General features: G+C 37.3%; 1 protein-coding gene across 12 annotated transcripts in view; it reads right to left on the reverse strand.

Moving 5' to 3' along the window:
* Nucleotides 1-1,274: 1,274 nt before the first annotated feature.
* Nucleotides 1,275-18,528, reverse strand: part of EMSY (EMSY, BRCA2 interacting transcriptional repressor) — an 80,805-nt gene continuing 63,551 nt past the window's right edge. For 6 of the 12 annotated variants that reach the window (XM_027562841.1, XM_027562839.1, XM_027562838.1 and 3 more), the window contains 7 exons: nucleotides 16,836-17,000; nucleotides 14,979-15,134; nucleotides 13,930-13,971; nucleotides 11,235-11,386; nucleotides 8,760-9,323; nucleotides 7,291-7,791; nucleotides 1,278-3,324 (listed from right to left, as the gene is read on the reverse strand). In XM_027562841.1, coding sequence (XP_027418642.1) covers nucleotides 3,130-3,324; nucleotides 7,291-7,791; nucleotides 8,760-9,323; nucleotides 11,235-11,386; nucleotides 13,930-13,971; nucleotides 14,979-15,134; nucleotides 16,836-17,000 — 1,775 coding nt within the window. In that variant the 3' untranslated portion in view covers nucleotides 1,278-3,129. Of the gene's footprint in view, nucleotides 3,325-7,290; nucleotides 7,792-8,759; nucleotides 9,324-11,234; nucleotides 11,387-13,929; nucleotides 13,972-14,978; nucleotides 15,135-16,835; nucleotides 17,001-18,528 lie in introns of all 12 variants that reach the window. The other 6 variants (XM_027562845.1, XM_027562840.1, XM_027562837.1 and 3 more) reach the window with 4 other exon arrangements.

Raw genomic sequence — 18,528 nt, forward strand, 5'->3', positions numbered from 1 at the left:
GCTGGCAAGAATATAAAATGTGCAGTTACTGTAGAAAAAGAGTTTGGCAGTTCTTCAAACTGTTAAAAATACTTACCACATGACCCAGACATTGCACTCCTAGATATTTACCCAAGAGAACTGAAAACTTACGTAAAACTTGTACACAAATGTTCATAATAGCATCATTCGTAAGAGCCTCAAAGTAGAAACACAAACTGCCCATCAACTGATGGATGGACAAAATGTGGTATATCCACACAGCGGACTATTACTGAGCCACACAAAGGAATGGAGCACTGATACACGCTGCAACATGGATGAACCTTGAAAACACTACATTAAGTGAAAGAGGACAGTCATAAAAGACCACATATTACATGATTCCATTTATATGAAATGTCCAGAACAGATAAATCCATAGGGACAGAAATGATCAGAGGATACCTAGGGCCAGGGTGGTGGTGGTTTCAGGCATACAGGGTTTCTTTGGGGGGTTATACAAATGCTCTAAAATTGACTGTAGTGATGACTGCCCAACTCTAAATATACTAAAAAACCACTGACTGTGATACTTTAAATGGGTGAATGGTATGATGTGAAGTTATCTCAGTAAAACTGCTCATTTTTTTAAAGTTCTGTAATTTCACCATAAATTGCAACTGCTAGTACGAAGCATTTATCAAAGTTTCCTTTAAACCAAACAGATTTTTCTTATCACTGCTTATAACAGTTGTTAGGGTTTTATTCATTTCATAGCATTTGCACTGTAATCTTGGAATATCTTTCACACGGATGACGTAAACTTACATTTATGAACTTAAACATATGAAATGGTAAAAGAGCTAATGCTAAGATCTTCAGTTAAAGGATGCCTAGAGATCCATGAATGGCATTACCATCCACCCACTAAATTAAGAAACCTAAGAGCCACTCTTGTTCCTTCTTTCCTTTAGCCTTCACATCCATTTCATCAGCCAGTAACCCTGCTTGTCAACTCCACAAGGGAAGGATCTTCTGTTTATTCACTATGGTACATACCTGGTGCTTAGCCTAGCATCTGGCACACGGAAGATGCTTAACTAATATTTATCAAATAAACTGAAATTCATGCTGTCCTTGAGATTAACAGTTTTTAAAAGAAAAAAAAAAATAAATCCCTCATTTGATAATTTGTTAAAATATATACTAATTTTTTTAAATGTAGACTATGGAAATTTCATCCGCCATTTTAGTTGCTGAAACATATTAAGGCTAAATTCTCAAAGGGACACAGGTATGCTGTGGTACCGGAATACGCAGAAGTAGAACATAATGACTTTATTCAAGTTTGCTGTTACCTGATCCATGAATATTTAAAAGATATTTTATTTTATAAAAACTTACATCTGTAAGTAATGGACTGACCGTTAACAGAGGGCTTAACCTGGAACACATAGATAGGCTTAGAGGCCCATGAACCCCTAAAAATTGCAAAACCTAACATGTATATTGGCATGTGAGAGTTTTCACTTTTTGGTGAGAGTTCAAAGTGTCATCAGATTTTCAAAGTCTATGACCCAAAAGGTTAAAAAAATTACTTAACTAGAAACAGTCACAAAGTCTTTTAAACAGGAATTTGTACAATAAAATAATACCCAACAGCTCCATCTATGGGTATAAGTCATTATCATGTAGCAGAAATAATGACAACTACAAGAAATCAGTGCATCTGTGAATGCCTGTGTTTAAATCTTCAGTGTCACTCTAGTGGGAATTTATTAACTATAGGATCACAGTTTTTTTTTTTTTTTTCCAGATATAGATGTAAAAATTAGGAGACCATTGATGAATTCTACTTTACAGTACTTCAGCACCAAAAAATTGGGCAGTTATGCTGATATATGTATATACAGTTCAACATTTGTCAGTCTTAAAATGCTTATTTATAGTGAAATCTATATAAAACCGTTAAAAACTTTTCTATTTACATTTTTTTAAAAAATGAAAAGTATAGTTTACTTTGCCACAACTTGTCAAAACTCTTACCCGTTCCCACCCTCTTACCCTTCACTCTACTTGTGACAGACAGTGATCACAAGACCCAAACATATTGCTTAAACAAATCATGTCCTAAAAAGGTAGAATGCTTAAAAACATTACATTTAGAACTGTAAATGAACTTTTTATACATTTCAAAGGGGGTTAAACAAAGGTATGTAAAAGTTATTTTCAAAGTCTCAGTCCAACATGAATGTGCAATTTCAGTGTTAAGATAGCATCATATGAATAATTTGTTTTCCTGAACATAACTGAACATTTCCTTTGGACTAGAAAATATTTCTATTCCTCTGTTTCACAATGAAACATTTTCTCATAAGTTTTCTTAAAGGAGAAAGGGGGAGGGGGTGGGAGGTGGAAAGGGTAGACAATCCTGGCTTACAGGAAATTTGTCAGAAGGAATACATACGGCCTGCTTTGAAATGTTTACATTTAAATAAATAGAAAGCAAGTGTGCTGCCCAGAGCACAAAGGAACAACAACACAATAAATTAGCATACAACTGGTGAGAATGTACAAATCACCCAAAAAAGCACTTCCCACTGGTTAGGGACCTGATTTCCACCATCTAACAAGGATTCTTTAATGCCAGTATCAAATAACTAGTTATTTTATAAAATACGAACTGCGGAGATGTAAAATGTTAACCAATTCAGCACTTGCAGGGATTTGCAAAAACATACAAGATTTAAAAAAAAAGAAAAAAAACTGTTCCTGACACACTGTTTCAAAATACAAACTATTCACATTCTCCTTTTTTGATGGTGTTTGCTCAGTAGAAACCAGTTGAAGAACATTCACAGGAAAAGTCTCTTTCCACCGCAAGACAAACTTTTCCATTAGCCGTGGTCCAACAGAGAAAGAATATCAGGTCTTATGTCACTGTAGATGTGCATCTTTTTTCTTTTGCTAAAAAAAAGTACATTCCCCTGTGAGTTTTATCTTGTTTTAAAATGCTACTCCTGCAGCAATTCTTGTTGAAACACTGCTGTTTCAGGGTCCACAGTCTAAGCATGGGCAAAGTGCTCTCTTTAGACATCAAAATACAAGGGCTTCCCTGGACACTTGGTAACCAAGTAGGTTTTAAAGTGCACTCCTGTGTCCAAAACACTAGGATCGCTCAGCAGAACTCTGAGAGGGGCTGGGTTCAGTTCCATCCTCTGTGCTACTGTCTATGTCCTGCTCCATGGCCGTCTCATCATCATCCAACTGCTGACTGGTGAAATTGTTCAGTTCAAGGAGCCCGCTTGGCTCTACGACCACGTTGGAGCTGGAGTGGCAAGGAATAGCATACTGGGGAATGGCCTGGAAGAGAAGACAGAGGAGAGAAGCTTCATGGTTAAAAAAAAAAAAAAAAAGGTAACAGAAGGATGTCCTCAACAATAACAAGGAAGGAAATAAGGACACTGACATTAACTGGACAACTACTAGATGCCAGGCACTATGCTAGATGCTTAATATTATTCCCATTTTACAAATGAGGAAACTAAGATAGTAAGTGACGTAATCAAGGTCACACAGTTGGTCAGGGTTAATGCTAGCATGCCAGGATTCAAATCCAAGCCCTCCACAACGCAAAGTGATCTCTCCACTCCTTGATGGTGCCTCTTCTAACAAAGGAGGCTGAAGTCCATGCCTAATTCAAGAGACAGACTCAGGATATTTTTATTTGGTCATTAAGCAAATTTTAAATGTAAATGCATCAGATTTTGCTTCTGCAAGATGAATGATTAATCCACTGATACCACAATATTTTTAAGCCCTTTGGTAGTTCAAAGGTGAACTTATTTGTTTGGGTCACATAGTAACAATCTTTACTGAAAATGAGGCTAGAGAAGACAAACAGTCTTTTAAACAATGAAAGTACCAAAAGATAACCACATATTCCCTTGCCAGATTCTTTTTTTTCTCAACTTTATTATATACCTTCTTAAAAGGTATATCAGTTCATATCATACCCCTACTTAAAATTCTACAATTGTTTCCTATTGTTCTTGTCTCCAGCCTTATTCCAAATTCACTTGTACCATAGAGTGTGCGCACTAGTTCTTCCCCTCTTCCTGGAATATCCTTCCTCTAAATCTTTACATGGCTGGTTCCATTCTTATCATCTGCATCTTAGCTCAAATGCTTCAAGTAAAAGGCTTTGAGAAGCCTTCCTTCTATGAAAGGAAACCAGAGTACTGGGTCGATTCCACCCGTAACCCCTATTATGTTCTGTACATTTTCTTTATTGATTTATCATCTCTTTGTTTTCTTCTCATCCTTAGAATGTAAGATCCAAGACAGTATGAACCAGAGCACAGATCCTGACTATCTTTTTCATTGCCAGATACCCAGAACTTTTGAACAGGGTCTGGCACACATTGAAACTGAAAGTCACTCAGTCGTGTCTGACTCTGCGACCCCAGAGACTATACAGTCCATGGAATTCTCTGTGCCAGAATACTGGAGTGGGTAGCCTTTCCCTTCTCAAGAGGATCTTCCCAACCCAGGGACTGAACTCAGGTCTCCTGCATTGCCAACAGATTCTTAACTTTCCCAACGAATAATGTATCTTTGACATAAAGAACCCAGGAGCAAAGCTGAATATCAGCATTTTGAAAATATACCTAACCAAAACAACCTTCTACTGAGGAGAGATGCAAATTTAGTTTTAATACTATCAAGAAAATAGTGTAAGATGCCCAGGCATTGATTCTAAAGTGGTAAAGTTTTTTGTCTTCCCTCACCCTCCTGCCCTTGTTCCATACAGCTGATCGCTATGAAAAAGTCTCTGGTGGGGTCAGAATTTAGTTCAGCTCTAGCTGTGACTTGCTGTGGACCTCTGAATAAGTCACTTCCCTTCTTAAGCTTTAGTTTAATTTTGTGTAAAATAAGATCATTAGAAAAGATATGCTTTAAATATCCCTACAGATCTAAATTCTATGAATTCCATATACATATAGACCCCTTCAAAATAGAAGATACATTCATCTTGTGTACTCCTCTATCCTTACACCTAGCACAGTGCCTGGAACACAGAGGTCAAATAATCCATGTGGAATGAATGAATGAATAAAAGAAATATGGATTACCTGTCTACAAGGTACTTAACATTAAACATGCTGAATTTTTACAGAACATTTTTCAAGGAACTTCTGCAGACTTCCTTCACTCAAGTCAGTGGTATTTTACTGAATGAGTAAAAATCAATACTTTGGGTCAAAGCTAAGCATAACTACTGAGACCTGAAAATAAATGTTCTAACAATCTGTTAGTGATGATTATAACAACAGGAGCTATCCTTATTGAGTATTACTCTATACAGGACACTTAACCAGATATTTACTCAATCCTCAAAACAACTCTTTGAGCTGTTATTGTTTCCCCTTCATCACAGGAACAGAGGTTAACTGTTGCCCAAAGCCACAAAGTAGGTAAGGATTATGGGATTCAAATCTAGATATTTCTGACTCCAAAAGCTTGGTCCTTAATGCTGCTCTTCCCTCTGACACAGTGACACATCAACCTAGCATATAGTAAACGCTAAAAATTAGCTCAGTATTCTTGCAGAGAACCTACTCATTAGCTATCATCTTTGATACATGAAGCAAATTACATTTTCACCCCTGTTCATGAAGTAGAGAAAATAATTTCCACATAAGCTATTCAAAATAATTTTCAATTTAGCAAGTATATGAACTTAAAGAACTTAAACTCCCAGGGGCCACAGTAAATTTTAGTAAAAATAGGAATAGCTATCATATATTGGGCAATCACGACAAGCCAGGTACTGTGCTAAGTGCTTCATCTCAACTTTATATACTCCTTATGCCAATCACGTAAAGTAGGCATTCCTTATTCCCATTTTACTGATGAGGAAACTAAGGCACAGGGAGGTTAAGTAGTCTTGCCCAAAGTCACACAGTGAATAGCAAAGCCACGAAACCTCCTTTTCCACCAAACCCTACCTCTTCAGTGGAGAAGGGCATGGCAACCCACTCCAGTATTCTTGCCTGGAGAATCCCATGGACAGAGGAGACTGGTGCAGTCCATAGGGTCGCAAAGAGTCAGACACGACTGAAGCGACTTAGCATGCAATGCTACCTCTTCAGGGGGAAAAAACATGTAACAAATCCATCTGGTCAACGATTATTTAGTTCACTGTTTTGACAGGAACAAAATGTTTGAATAATTCAATGGCCAGATCTATTTGCACTTAAGCATTTCCCCTATACTAAAATAAATCCCATCTGGGTTAATATCGGTCAATTTGCATTCTTTCATGGCTTGGGATCACAGGAAAGGCAAAATTTACTACAGAATAGTCTAAGTCACACAATATAGTACAATAAATACTACCATCCATAGTAAATACTAGATTATCCACATTTCAATAAATCCAAATTCTCAATTAACTAAAATGTGCTGCTCTGATACCTTCCAAGCAAAAAATAACAAATGTCAAGAAAAAAACCTGGAACCTTGCAAGGAGAGAGGGAAATAAAACACAACTTCTAAAAGCTAGTCTGGACCCAGTAACTCTTCAGTCTGGATTATATATGATAACAGATGAGTTTTAGAATGAAGGGAATGTGAGGCATAGGAAAATCTACTGTCAATGAACAATCCATCATGTTCACTAGCCTGTACTTACCAAGACAGGAGAGTAACCATAATAAGATTTTTCAATAATATAATGATTGAAATAAAAAGCAAAGCTTTATGGTTAATCCCAAGTTAGTTATAAAATTAAATTACTAAGAAACATTCTCTTACAACATGGTTCTCTAGACATTTCAGTTAATTAAGGTTTTATAGTGCTGAAAACCATAAATTTGGATCAAGATCAAGAACTGTGTTTCTACAGGGGTCTCTAAAATTAACTTGAAATGGGAGTACAATCCAGTTATATGCCAAGAGTACAAACTACTTCTACTCTGGGCAAAGACTGAGAAGCCCAAAATTTGACCTGGAAAGTTGCTGACCTTGCAGGTTGACTGCTGAGTCAACACTGGCAAGTGCGGCTTGCGTCTATGAATCAAGCGGACACTGGGGCTCAGGGCCCTCGACTGTCTCTAAGGTGTACTGTTGTGATAATATCTATCCATTTTCTAGGACTCTGTTTCAGAAAATAATTATAAACTTGTATATTTGTAATAGGTAATAAACCAAATTTGATAATCTCTCTGCTATTTTGGCTTGACTCTTCCTGTGACATCCCCAAAACACACCAAACCCACAACCCTCAAGACACCCAAGATCTCTTGTGTTCCTTCTGGTTCTTACCTGGATGATAATTTCTGCTGGGCTCTCTTCAGCTTTCTTTTGGCCTACATTCTGAATACGCATGAACTGGCCTGTCGCAGGCACTCCTGGTGCATCGATTTTCCTTGTCGTTAGGGGAGGGCCAACAGCAGATGGACTTGAACAGGACTCTCTACATTTCTGTTGCTGGGGAGTGGAATTCGCCATCCCTGCCACCACCACATGGGTGGAGGGTAATGATCCTGCTTCACCAGTGAGCACACCAGTGGCAAGAGCCTTCTTTAGGGGATCCACTACCAAATGCTCTACATTTGTATCAATCTGAGCTTCCATCAAAGACATTTTCAAAATGTCTGACACTGCTGTCTTCTCAGAGGCCTGAATGGGAGATATGCTTGTAACTGGTGATGTCAACTTAGGCACAGAACTGCCACCAGTTATCTTTGTAACTGTGGGAGGCTGGCGCCCCTCAAAAGTTATCTTTGTAACAGAGGATCCTTGGGTTATAATTGGCTGCTCCACCTGAAAACAAATTGGGGTTGTGTGTGTTACAGCTACATATCTTTGAGAAAACCTATCAAACACCCCAGATAATAATGGCAAAAGAAACATTTGTGCTGTATACTAGGAAGATATTTTGAAGCTTGGTGTTTCAATAAGAGGGCTGATGGGAAAGTATCTGGTTACCTTTAAGAAAACTAGTGAAAGAGGAGGGGTCAAAAGAACCTTTGTTCAGCCAGCCAAGGTTCATAGCAGTAAAGGAAAAAAAGTCACAGCAGCCTTGTTTTCCTTGGGATTTACATCCCCACACAGTATACCTTAAACCCATCTCAAATCATTTCATATAATCTTCAGTTTTTTAAAATAAAAGTAGGGTTTTTTCAATCTTTTGCTTCAAAATACGTTTATACAAACATATTCTATATATATATATATATATGTATTTATAACACACACATATACACATACATCACTCCAAAGCCACTAATTTTCCCTAATATAATTTTTCTTTTCAATATTCACAGATAATTCCTCTGAAATCTCGAAGATAAATTTATTAACCAAATGGTGGTGGTGTAAACTACAAAGGAAGACGGTCAATGAAGCTCCTTAAAAGACTGTAGTTTACTTATTAGCATTATTGCCACAGAAATAAGAGCTTACAAGCATGGAGATAAATACTTTATGCCTAAAAAATAAAAATAATTTAGGTATATCTATGCATTATTGATCAATGCTGAAGTTATTTCATTAAAAACTGCCTGGAAATTCAAGTTCTGAGTGCTATGCTTTTTTTCTTCCTATATTAATGCGTACATTTCTTCCCTAATGTCAACCTTCTGATGGAGTAAAGTAATACCAGCGTAATGAGGCTTTTGAGTTTCCTCTTGCCAGGAGAATGCACCGCTAATCACGATAGGGTTGTGATGTTTTCATTTTTTTCCGTGAACAGAGAAGTTTAACTTTGCATGCTATCAATATTCCGTTACCTGGCTTGCCGGCTGTTTCTCTGAAGAGGCTGGGAGCGGCATTTGGCTCTGGGGGGTTTGGGGTTGCACGTAGATTTTTGGTTGGTTCGGAGCCTGCTGCAGTTTAGGGAGCTGCTGCGTGGTTTTCACTGCAAGCACCTGTACTACAGTCTGTGGGGGCTGTGCCATTAAGGTAGGAAGCTGCCTGTCTTTGGCCACCATGGGATGCTGTGTGTGCTGCACATCTGGCTTGGGCTGTGCTTGTTCTTGCTGGAGAGGGGTGAGTTTTTGATGCCTGATGGAAAGCTGGGGCATTTGCGGGAGTTTGTGCTGGAGCTGGTCTGCCTGCAGGTGGATGGTCTGCTTCTGTTTAGTCTGGAAGCACTGCAGAGTTTTCACTTGCAGCTGAGTCTGTTCCAGCTGTGGCTGGCTAAGTTTCTGCGGCTTAGCTGACTGTGACTGAGTCAGGGCAGATCGATAAAACAGACCTGTCTGAGGGTCTAAAGTGTCCATCTCTTCAACCTCGCCCTCCTCAGTTCCAAGTTCCTCGCTGTGTTTGGTAAAAGCAGTGTGACTGCTTAATGCCTAAGTAAAAAAGGCACAAAGTAAGAATGAAATAAGAAAAACACCTATATTGCTACATTTTCCTCAAATTGGAAAAGACTTGATTATGAGAATCATTCAAAATTTTCAGAAGGGAGAACCTAAGAAGACCAAAAAACTCTCAAGGTCTCTAAATCTAAAGGCAGCCTTAGATTGAGACTCTTAAAATTTCAACTCTTAGACATTAAGTACGGCAAAAACTGGCAAATGCACTGCAGTAAGAAAACTCTCAGAGGGCCCAGAACTTAAAAGGTAAGAAAAATAAGGATGCTCTGTAAGCACAGCACAAGATGCAAAAAAAGAAAAGGGTCCCTGGCTCAGGACACAGCTCCAGAGCTGTTCATCTGTCCAAAGGAAGAACGCAGCAACCCAGAAGTGAGGTATCTAGAGAAAATCCAAGGTTCAGAGATGCCCACTTGTGCTGTGCACCCATTCAGCACAGTCCAGGAGGCAGGCATTGTCTGAGGGCCATGCCCATCCCAGTCTCCACAGAGGGCCTCTTTGCTAAGGGTGGAGACGGGTGGCCAGGCCTACCAAGGTCTGAGTGATCTGCCCTCTGCCCCAGCCCTCCTCGCCCAGGTTCCACGCCCACCAGGCAATGGCTTTCACACACCCGGCTCCCTCCCAGGAGGGAAGGAAACTGTGGCAGCAATAAGAACACTCCTGTCAGGAGAAACAGAGATGGCCTGATGTCAGTTCTAACAGCGATGGGAGGCAGCAGCAATCTTGAGTGACATGGTTAGAGCCAGCTGTCCGACCTCCCCGGGTGTCTTGAGAAAAGTCAATGTCAGGACAGCCAGATGAGGGCCAGACTCCAGGCTGAGAGCTGACACCCAGCAAAATCTCTGGCCATCTGGTTTCCCTCAGTGACAGAAGATCCACCCCAATCCCATCCTTCCCACTGCTTTGTCAAATGCTACACATCTACTTAAACTTTAAAACTTTGAGATTCAATTGAAACTCTCCCCTATCTCATAATGACCTTACATATACAGGTTTTTAATTCAACAATTTCTTCATGCCTTTTGAGTAGTTTGCCTGTAATTACGGTCAACTGCTACCAGTTGAGTAATGGTAATTTATGTGGCTGCTAATGATAAGTCATGCTTAAATCTGATATTTATGATATCACTTTATAATAGAGGCAGGATTCTTTAGATTTAAATCCTGGTTCTGCCATCCAGAATAGGTTATTTAATTTCTATGGGCATGAGTTTCCTCATTTGTAAGAGGGATGATACAATCACCTTGCAGGCTCATAGCAAGAATTAAATAAGTTAAAGCATTTAAAGCTCAAAGCACAGTATCTGGCACAAAATCAATATATCGATGTATTTTTTACCTTTTCCCCATTACCCTTGGTACCACATTTTCTGTTTTATATTAATTCATTTTCTTTCCTGTTGAGTCTCTCTTCCTCAATTGGTCACATTCAATAAAAGAAGTCAAATAATATTTACCTAGTTATTTTTAATGTTCCCATAAGGATTCATTATGAAAGCAAAAAGTAAAACAAATGAAAAACTCAGCATCAAACAGCTTAAGGAAGCCAACTTCTATTTCATTTGAAAATCTTGCCTCAGTGATAAACCCTTCCATAACAAGAAAATACATAGAAACAGTGAGCAATTCTGATATCATAGATTCATCTAGATAGCTTTACCCTTTTGAAATGTTAAGAGTTCACAGAAGATCCAAGAATACTATTTCTTAATTACTTTCTGGTGTTAAGACTCTCAGTTCATTTCCTTTACTCACCCCTCACAGATGAAAAGAACTACACTAACACTCTTTAACTCAGTTATTTCCCCTCTTATAATAGGAGATGAAACTGAATCTTATTTCAGGAAGGAAGTGGCTACAGAAGGTAGAAGGAAAAAGCAGAGATACAACCTGCTGCATTATGTGGGTGATTGCTCCAGGGGAAGAAGCTGGGATGGACTTCACCACCACGGATGTCTGTGTTGCAGTCTGTGACTGAGCCACATGCTGGAGGAGGGTCCGCTGAGGCTGGGAAGGCTGTTGGGGCTGGGAGCGGTGGCTGACTGAAAATAGAGGAGGTGATGATATTTCTCCAGAAATCACCACAGCATCTGTAACCAGTAGTCATTTTAAATAACTGTCTGTGAGATTGCATCACAGAGAGAAAGTGTGGTACTAGGAGGCAGAAGACCAGAGTCTGCCCATTTATGAGCTGTGTAACTCTGAGAAAGTCACTTATCTTCTCTGAGACTCTGTGTCCTCATCTGTAAAATGGGAATAACAGAGCTATTATAAGGATGAGATGAGAAATGTATGTGGAAGCACTGTGAAAACTATTACCACAAAGGAGGAACAAATCCCTTAAAGCTATATCCTCCTGTGAGTTGTACTCTTTCTCCAGTGACCTTTACCCCATTAAGGTAACAAAACAACAATCAATTTCTGCAATCAAATCCTAGACTAATATTTTTAAGGATAATGAGACAGTACAAGTTTTTAACCTCTTGATCCCAGTTCTAAAGGTAATACAAAAACCAGAAGCATTCACTCCTTTATATACAAAAGACACTCTCTCATATCCTAAAGGTGATATGATAGGTCAAGGTGATACTACAGAAAGAGAACTGGATCAACAGTCACAACTGGATTCTGTCCCACTCTGCCACCAATCAGCTATGTGAATTTGAAGAGGTCACTTAAACTCTATGTTATTAATCTCTAAAGTTCAGAGGTTTTATTTTGTTTATTTTTGTTTTTTATTTTATAAATAAAATAAAATTTTATTTCTTAGAAGAGGACCAAATGAAGTAATGAATTAAAAATGGTCCTTAGATTGTTAAGTACCAAAATATAAAGTTAACAAAATAACAGAAAAGTTAGTGTTCTTTCATCTTCTCAAATTCAGCTCATCCAAAACAAATGAGTAAGAGTACAGTTCAGGAAATAATTCCACCTCTTAGTCTCTTGCTGGAAGGTCCCATGGAGTAAACTATACATTTAAACTACACATCTATGTTGATGCCAAACTATCACTTTTAATCAGCCTCAATTTCAACTTTTTAAACAGTATAAATACTCAACACTTCTTACTCTACAGAGCTTTAAAAATGTCTATAGTTACTGGAAACCAACTTTTTGAATCAGAAACAGATAAAAATAAATCTGTAAAATTAGCTAAGGATTTTGAGAATATCAAAACCTCTCAGTAATCCATGGTTCTAATTCTCATATACCTTGATCTACAATTTCAAGTAGTAGTGGTTCCATACTTAGAAAAGTCACAGTCAAATGCCCAAGGAAAAGATGATCACTACAAAATCAATGTAAAAGTGCCACTGTCAGTATAGAACTTTAAAACTATCTAGTGAAATACAAATAAGCTTCATTTTTATAACACATTTTATCTATATTCAAAAATGCCATTTTTCTTTTTTTTTTGAACATTTTCCTAATATTTATTTATTTGGCTGCACTGGGTCCCAATACTGCATGCAGGATCCTTGATCCTCGTTGCAGCATGCAGGACCTTTTTAGTTGCAGCATGTGGGATCTAGTTCCCTGACTAGGAATTAAACTCAGGCCTCCTACACTGGAAGCTCAGAGTGTCTGCCACTGGACCACCAAGGAAGTCCCACCATGCAGTTTTTCTATTGTTGCTATATATACGCCTACATGTGATATGAGGTTACAGGCAGCACCACTAGTACTCTTTTGTAAATGCACTATAGTATCTTATTGCATTTCACAAGAAGCTTTATATATACATTTTAAATTATATGAGTTAATACAATCTTTCATATGTGCTCAACGAAACTGGAAAAAATGGAGTCATAGTTTGTATTAAAATAACAAATACTGAAATCATTTATAGTACAACTAAGAGAAAAAAATCATATTAATAATATTAAAACTAAGCAAGCAAATCAATGAAGCTTTTTACTGATAGAAGCATCATCAGAAATGAATGACATTTGAAAAATAATATATACAATTTCTGATGAAATTATTAGATTATATGCAACATTTTTACTGCCCACACTAATATTCATAATTATTACATTTATTAAGAAATGAAGTAGATTTCATAGATGATCAACTGAAACCATTTAAGAATAATCCTCAAGATACTATAAATTCAAAATACTAAAATCTCTTCATAGTAATTCTCCAGAGTGTAGGTAAGTTAAAGAAAAATAACATCCACTGCAGAATAATACAAGAGGGTCAGGAAGTTGGCTTTGAAGTAAAGAAAAAAAAAAAAACCACTCAGTGAGGCTCAAGATATGATGGGAGAAGATTATAGAAGGGAGGTCACAGAGTAGATATTTGGAAAACAGCTGAAGTGACCTTTAACTGGGCCATGTAAACACCATAAAACAGTCACTTATTTCTTTAAACAACTCTTATTTTTCCAATGTCAGACTGCTCATTTCTGAGAAAGAATCCCACTACTCTGCAAAAGGAAAGTCTCTCTCCCTTTTACTGAGTAGAGCTTACCTTTCCTCTACCAGATCAGAGTAGAGCGCATCCATTAAGTGGTTTGCCCCCAAAACAATCATCTTTTATCTTCAGTTACTTTTGCTACAAATGGATGCACACCACTTACCTAGAAGGGGAAAAGCAACCTCTGTCCCCTCATCAGTGCGTTCTGAAAAGGATAAGTAAGGGAAGATATCATAGGTCTTTTTATCTATTTACCGTTTGATAATCTAGTCTATCCCCAGAGGTTATTATTGATTTTCCCAACATACTGCCCTCTGCTTTTTGCTAAGTATCTCTAAAGAAAGATGCTAGATAGCTTTACATAATTTTTAATTGGATTTTCCCTTTTGGCAATTTTAATCCATTAGTCTTAACAATATCTCCCAAAATTATGCCCAAAAATTCCCTTTCCACTTTGGTATTTACATCCTTCAAATACTTGCAACTTTTTGTTCTCTTATGCTTAAGAAAACAGAAGACAGGTGTTCTTTATATACTGCCTCATAAGTCATCTCTCCTAAGCCCTAATTATTCATGTTACTACTCTCTGAATTCCTCCAAATCTCAAAGTAATAGAGGGCCCCAAACAGAAAGCAGTATTCCAGGTGTGGTCTCACCAGAATATGAACGAACCTATTATCCTTCCTGCTCCACTTCTCTACATATGCCATCCAAAAACATCATCAGTGTTTTTGCTGCCAGACCACATAAATACCTAACGTGTTTTCCATCACAACTCTTAACTATTTACAAGGATTTAAAATTTTCCACATTTTTTCTTTACATTAAAAAGGGGGAGGAGGGTTGGATTTTATACTTTCTTTCACCCTTGACCCACCTCCCCTTCCCAAAACTAAAAAATTCAAATGTATATGAGTACTTATTCCCCCATAAAAGATATTCTATCCTCTCACTACTGGTGCTGCCTGATGTTCACAGATATTCTTTAAGGCCAACTACAGTTTTATATTACTTGCAAACTTTGTAAAATCTATCAATTTTCTCCCTCTAATCATTAAAGGCAGGGTAAATCCCAAAGACAATGTGAATCTGTTCTGAGAGAAAACTGGAAGAGATCGAGAAATATAAAAAATACATTTTCCCCCAATCATCACATGAAATCCAGAAAGGTAGCACTCCTACCTTAATACTACTTTTTAAAAGGACACCTACCAGTGGTGATGTATTCAGCAACTAGTTCTGACTCTACCACCGCAATTGATGGACTTTCAGGAGAATGTCTCTTTTCCTGGGTCATCTGAATAGGCACTGCCATTTGACTTAGGTCAATAGTGGGTTGTCTTGGTTTAGATTCCAATTTTTCCTTCACTGTATAAAAAAGTCAGGGGAAAAATTAACTTTATTATAAACAAGTACTAAAACCAGAGTTGTCCATGGAAAAATGAACAAGACCTCTGGGGTGCCACATGGGCAGTGACTAAGAAGATAGGAAGTTGAAAACAAAAGCACAGACTACTGGATGGCTATAGAGTGCACAACTTGTGCAAGCATACTCAGCAGCACAGCAAGAACGCAGAGGCGTTCAGACTAAAATCTGCCCCTATTATCACTAGGCCAAACAACTGGATCTGTTTCCCTTGTACATACATCCCTTTAGAACACTTCCTTTACCCTTAGTCAAGGCAGTACCTGGTATTCTTCAGTTCACCAACCTGAAAACAAAGGGTGAGTAAGCACTACTTAGCATTATTTGCTCCAGGACACAACTGCCCAGAAGAGCACAACACAGTGACCAGTTTAATTTGATCTATTAAAAATTCAAGATAATTCCCAAAGAATTGTTACATTTTTATGACTCTTGAAGGATAAAAATATTCACTGTTAGGAAAATATGTTCCTGCAAAAATGTCTATGGAATGGTCTGGAATCAAGAATGGTTTCCATGGATAGAATAACTTTCTAAATTATCACTTTTTCTACAAAATTATTTGGTTTCCACCCTCTATAAGGCATTAACGGAAATAGTTGAGTATGTTAAAGACAAGGAGCTAAGGAAATGCCTAAAGCCAAAAATAACACCAATAAAAAAATCAAAGACTTAAAATAAATGCTAGTATTCTTTGGGTAGTGTAGAGTGGATGTTACAACAAACAGTAAGTAATTAAGTCCAGTAAGCAATCATTCAGATTGTTCTCACCAAGCATAAAATGTGATAAAATCAAGATAATCATTTAAAGAAAGTAAAACAAAACCAAAGGAATACAAAAGTCACCCCACAAGTAGAGAGGACACTGAATTGGGAATCAAAAGACATGGAATCTCACTCTGCCACTAGCCAACTGGATAACCTCTCTAGGTCTCAGTATGTTTATCCATAATGAAACGAATGGACGAGATCATCACTAAGGTCCCCTAAGAACTCTGACAATATCTGATCTATTATAATAGAAAAGTCAGTATAACTAACACAGTTTTGCCTAGAGTTTATAGAAGATATTTAATAACTGGAAATACTGATTGGATCTTGCTAAATGAGAACAGCTTTGCATGGAAGCTCAGGTTGTTATATTATACAAAGAAGTATGAAGATAAAAAAACAAATTAGAATGTTAGCAAGGCCCTTAATGTTTTATGACCACAAAACTGCTCCACCAATATCAAGCAGGATGGCAGGGGCCCTCCAATTTGCCTTCTACTATTCTTGAATAGAATTGGCAAATGTACTGCATTTATCTTTGTGCTTAGAAATCGATAGACCTACTCCTTTCTGGTGACAAAAGGCAACAGGATTGTCCACTTTAAGCTGGAGAGAGAGAAGAAAAGAACTGTGCTGTTTTTTCTTCTTTCTTCTGATAGAAATGATAGACTACAGTCTGTCTATCCTTCAGTATTCCTGTGAACATCTTAATGAACTGACAAGTAAACAGACTGAACCAATGATTATAGACAAGTCCAGAGGGGGGAAATGTGCTCAAATAATAACAAAGAAAATATAACAGTAGTAGTACTTTAGCACAACCCATCTCTAGAGAAAACATGCTTCATTCAGCTGAGCATGTGAATTCATACCTGTTGTCTGTTGGAGTTCTAACAGAGCTTTGATTGTTGAAGTAGCTGATTGTGATTCACTGGATACATCCTGATAAATTATGGTGGGGCTAGTCTCCATTGCAATCTCATGTTCTGACCAATCCTGACGCCGGGAAGCAATTACATGAACTACAGGCTGGGAATCTGTTTTATATTAGTTAAAAAAAAAAAACCCTATAAACAAAGTTTCTCTTAAAAAAAAAAAAAAAAAAAACAATTTGTTCTTTTTAAAAAATCTTTGTTTTACTACAAACTTCATGCTTTATCTCCCCAAAAAGACTGTAAGCTCCCAGAGGGCATAATGTCTTTCATGTCTATATTCACTTATTCATTCATTCATTCATTCAACAGACTGGGCACCTATGTGCCAGTCTACATTTGGCACTGGATATAAAAGAGCTCACAGAATAATCAAAGGATGCTCAAGAAGCACACAATCTGGTTGGAGAGACAGACATGTAAAGAGACAAATTACAATTCAATGTTATAACTGCTATGATAAATAGGTGTGCATTTCTGTAGGTGGGTGCATGTCCACGTACCATAAGAACGAAATGCGGTATGAGTCTTATTTTCCCCAATGCACCTAAAAATGTGTTCTGTATTACAACCTGAGCATTCAGTCAACACTTACTGGAATTACTGAAAGGAAATCCTGTCCACTGACAAGAAAAATGGATAAATGATCTAGAAGCAGCATGATATAATAGGACACATATAACATTCAGAATTCAAAGTCTTAGGTTACAGTCCCAGCTCTAGCAATTACCAGCAAGTTGATTCTTTGGGTCTTAGTATCATTATTTCTAAAATGGCAACACTAAAATTACCTCTCTACCTCACAGGATTTCTGAGGATATAATGAAATAATATATGTAAAAGAGCTTTATAAACTATGAAGGACAATAGAAATGTTTTATTTTTGTTGTTGTTGTTCTGGTTGTGGCCTGAAAATTTCTCAATTCTAAGCCTTTTTGTTAGTTTCAAAATAAATTATAGCCCTAACTAACTCAAGGCTTATTATATTCATGCTATGTAAGTATGCATGTAAATATTAGACACATAAAATCAAACAACAAATTATTTGAGTTTTCCATCTACAGAATAAGTAGATGGAATAAGTAGTATAAGTGTAGTATACTACACTATTGTTAAGTTCTTAAACTCCTTGGTCCAAGATACCACAAAGAAATTACATAGGCTATAAAAGCATGACTCCTACTCCCAAGTTTAGATTCTAATGGAGGAGACATAAAACGTGTGTGTGTGTGTGTGTAGCTTTGTATCCTGAGATAAAGTCAAATGATTAGGGCAATTATATAATAGAAAGAAAAAGACTACTATGAGTTGGAATGGTCAGTGCAAGTATCACAGAACGTAATTCATGCAGCCCCAAAACCAAGAATAAGTACAACTTAAGTTCACCCTTCTATGAATTTTATATTTTTGAAAACCACAAAGTTGTTCAAAAAGGTTGAAGCAGCAGGAATGACTCTTCAAAAACAAAACAAAACCAAAAAACCTATCTTCCCCCCAAAACAAAATCAATATACAAAATATCTGGAATTTTTATTTACCATAAAAACAAAACTGTATTTCTGCTCCCTACCTTATCCTCTAAACTCTAGGTAGACTATATGCCACACCAGGGATGTACAATTTCCATTAAACT

This window comes from Bos indicus x Bos taurus, chromosome 15, assembly GCF_003369695.1.
Source record: "Bos indicus x Bos taurus breed Angus x Brahman F1 hybrid chromosome 15, Bos_hybrid_MaternalHap_v2.0, whole genome shotgun sequence".
NCBI classification, from domain to species: domain Eukaryota; kingdom Metazoa; phylum Chordata; class Mammalia; order Artiodactyla; family Bovidae; genus Bos; species Bos indicus x Bos taurus.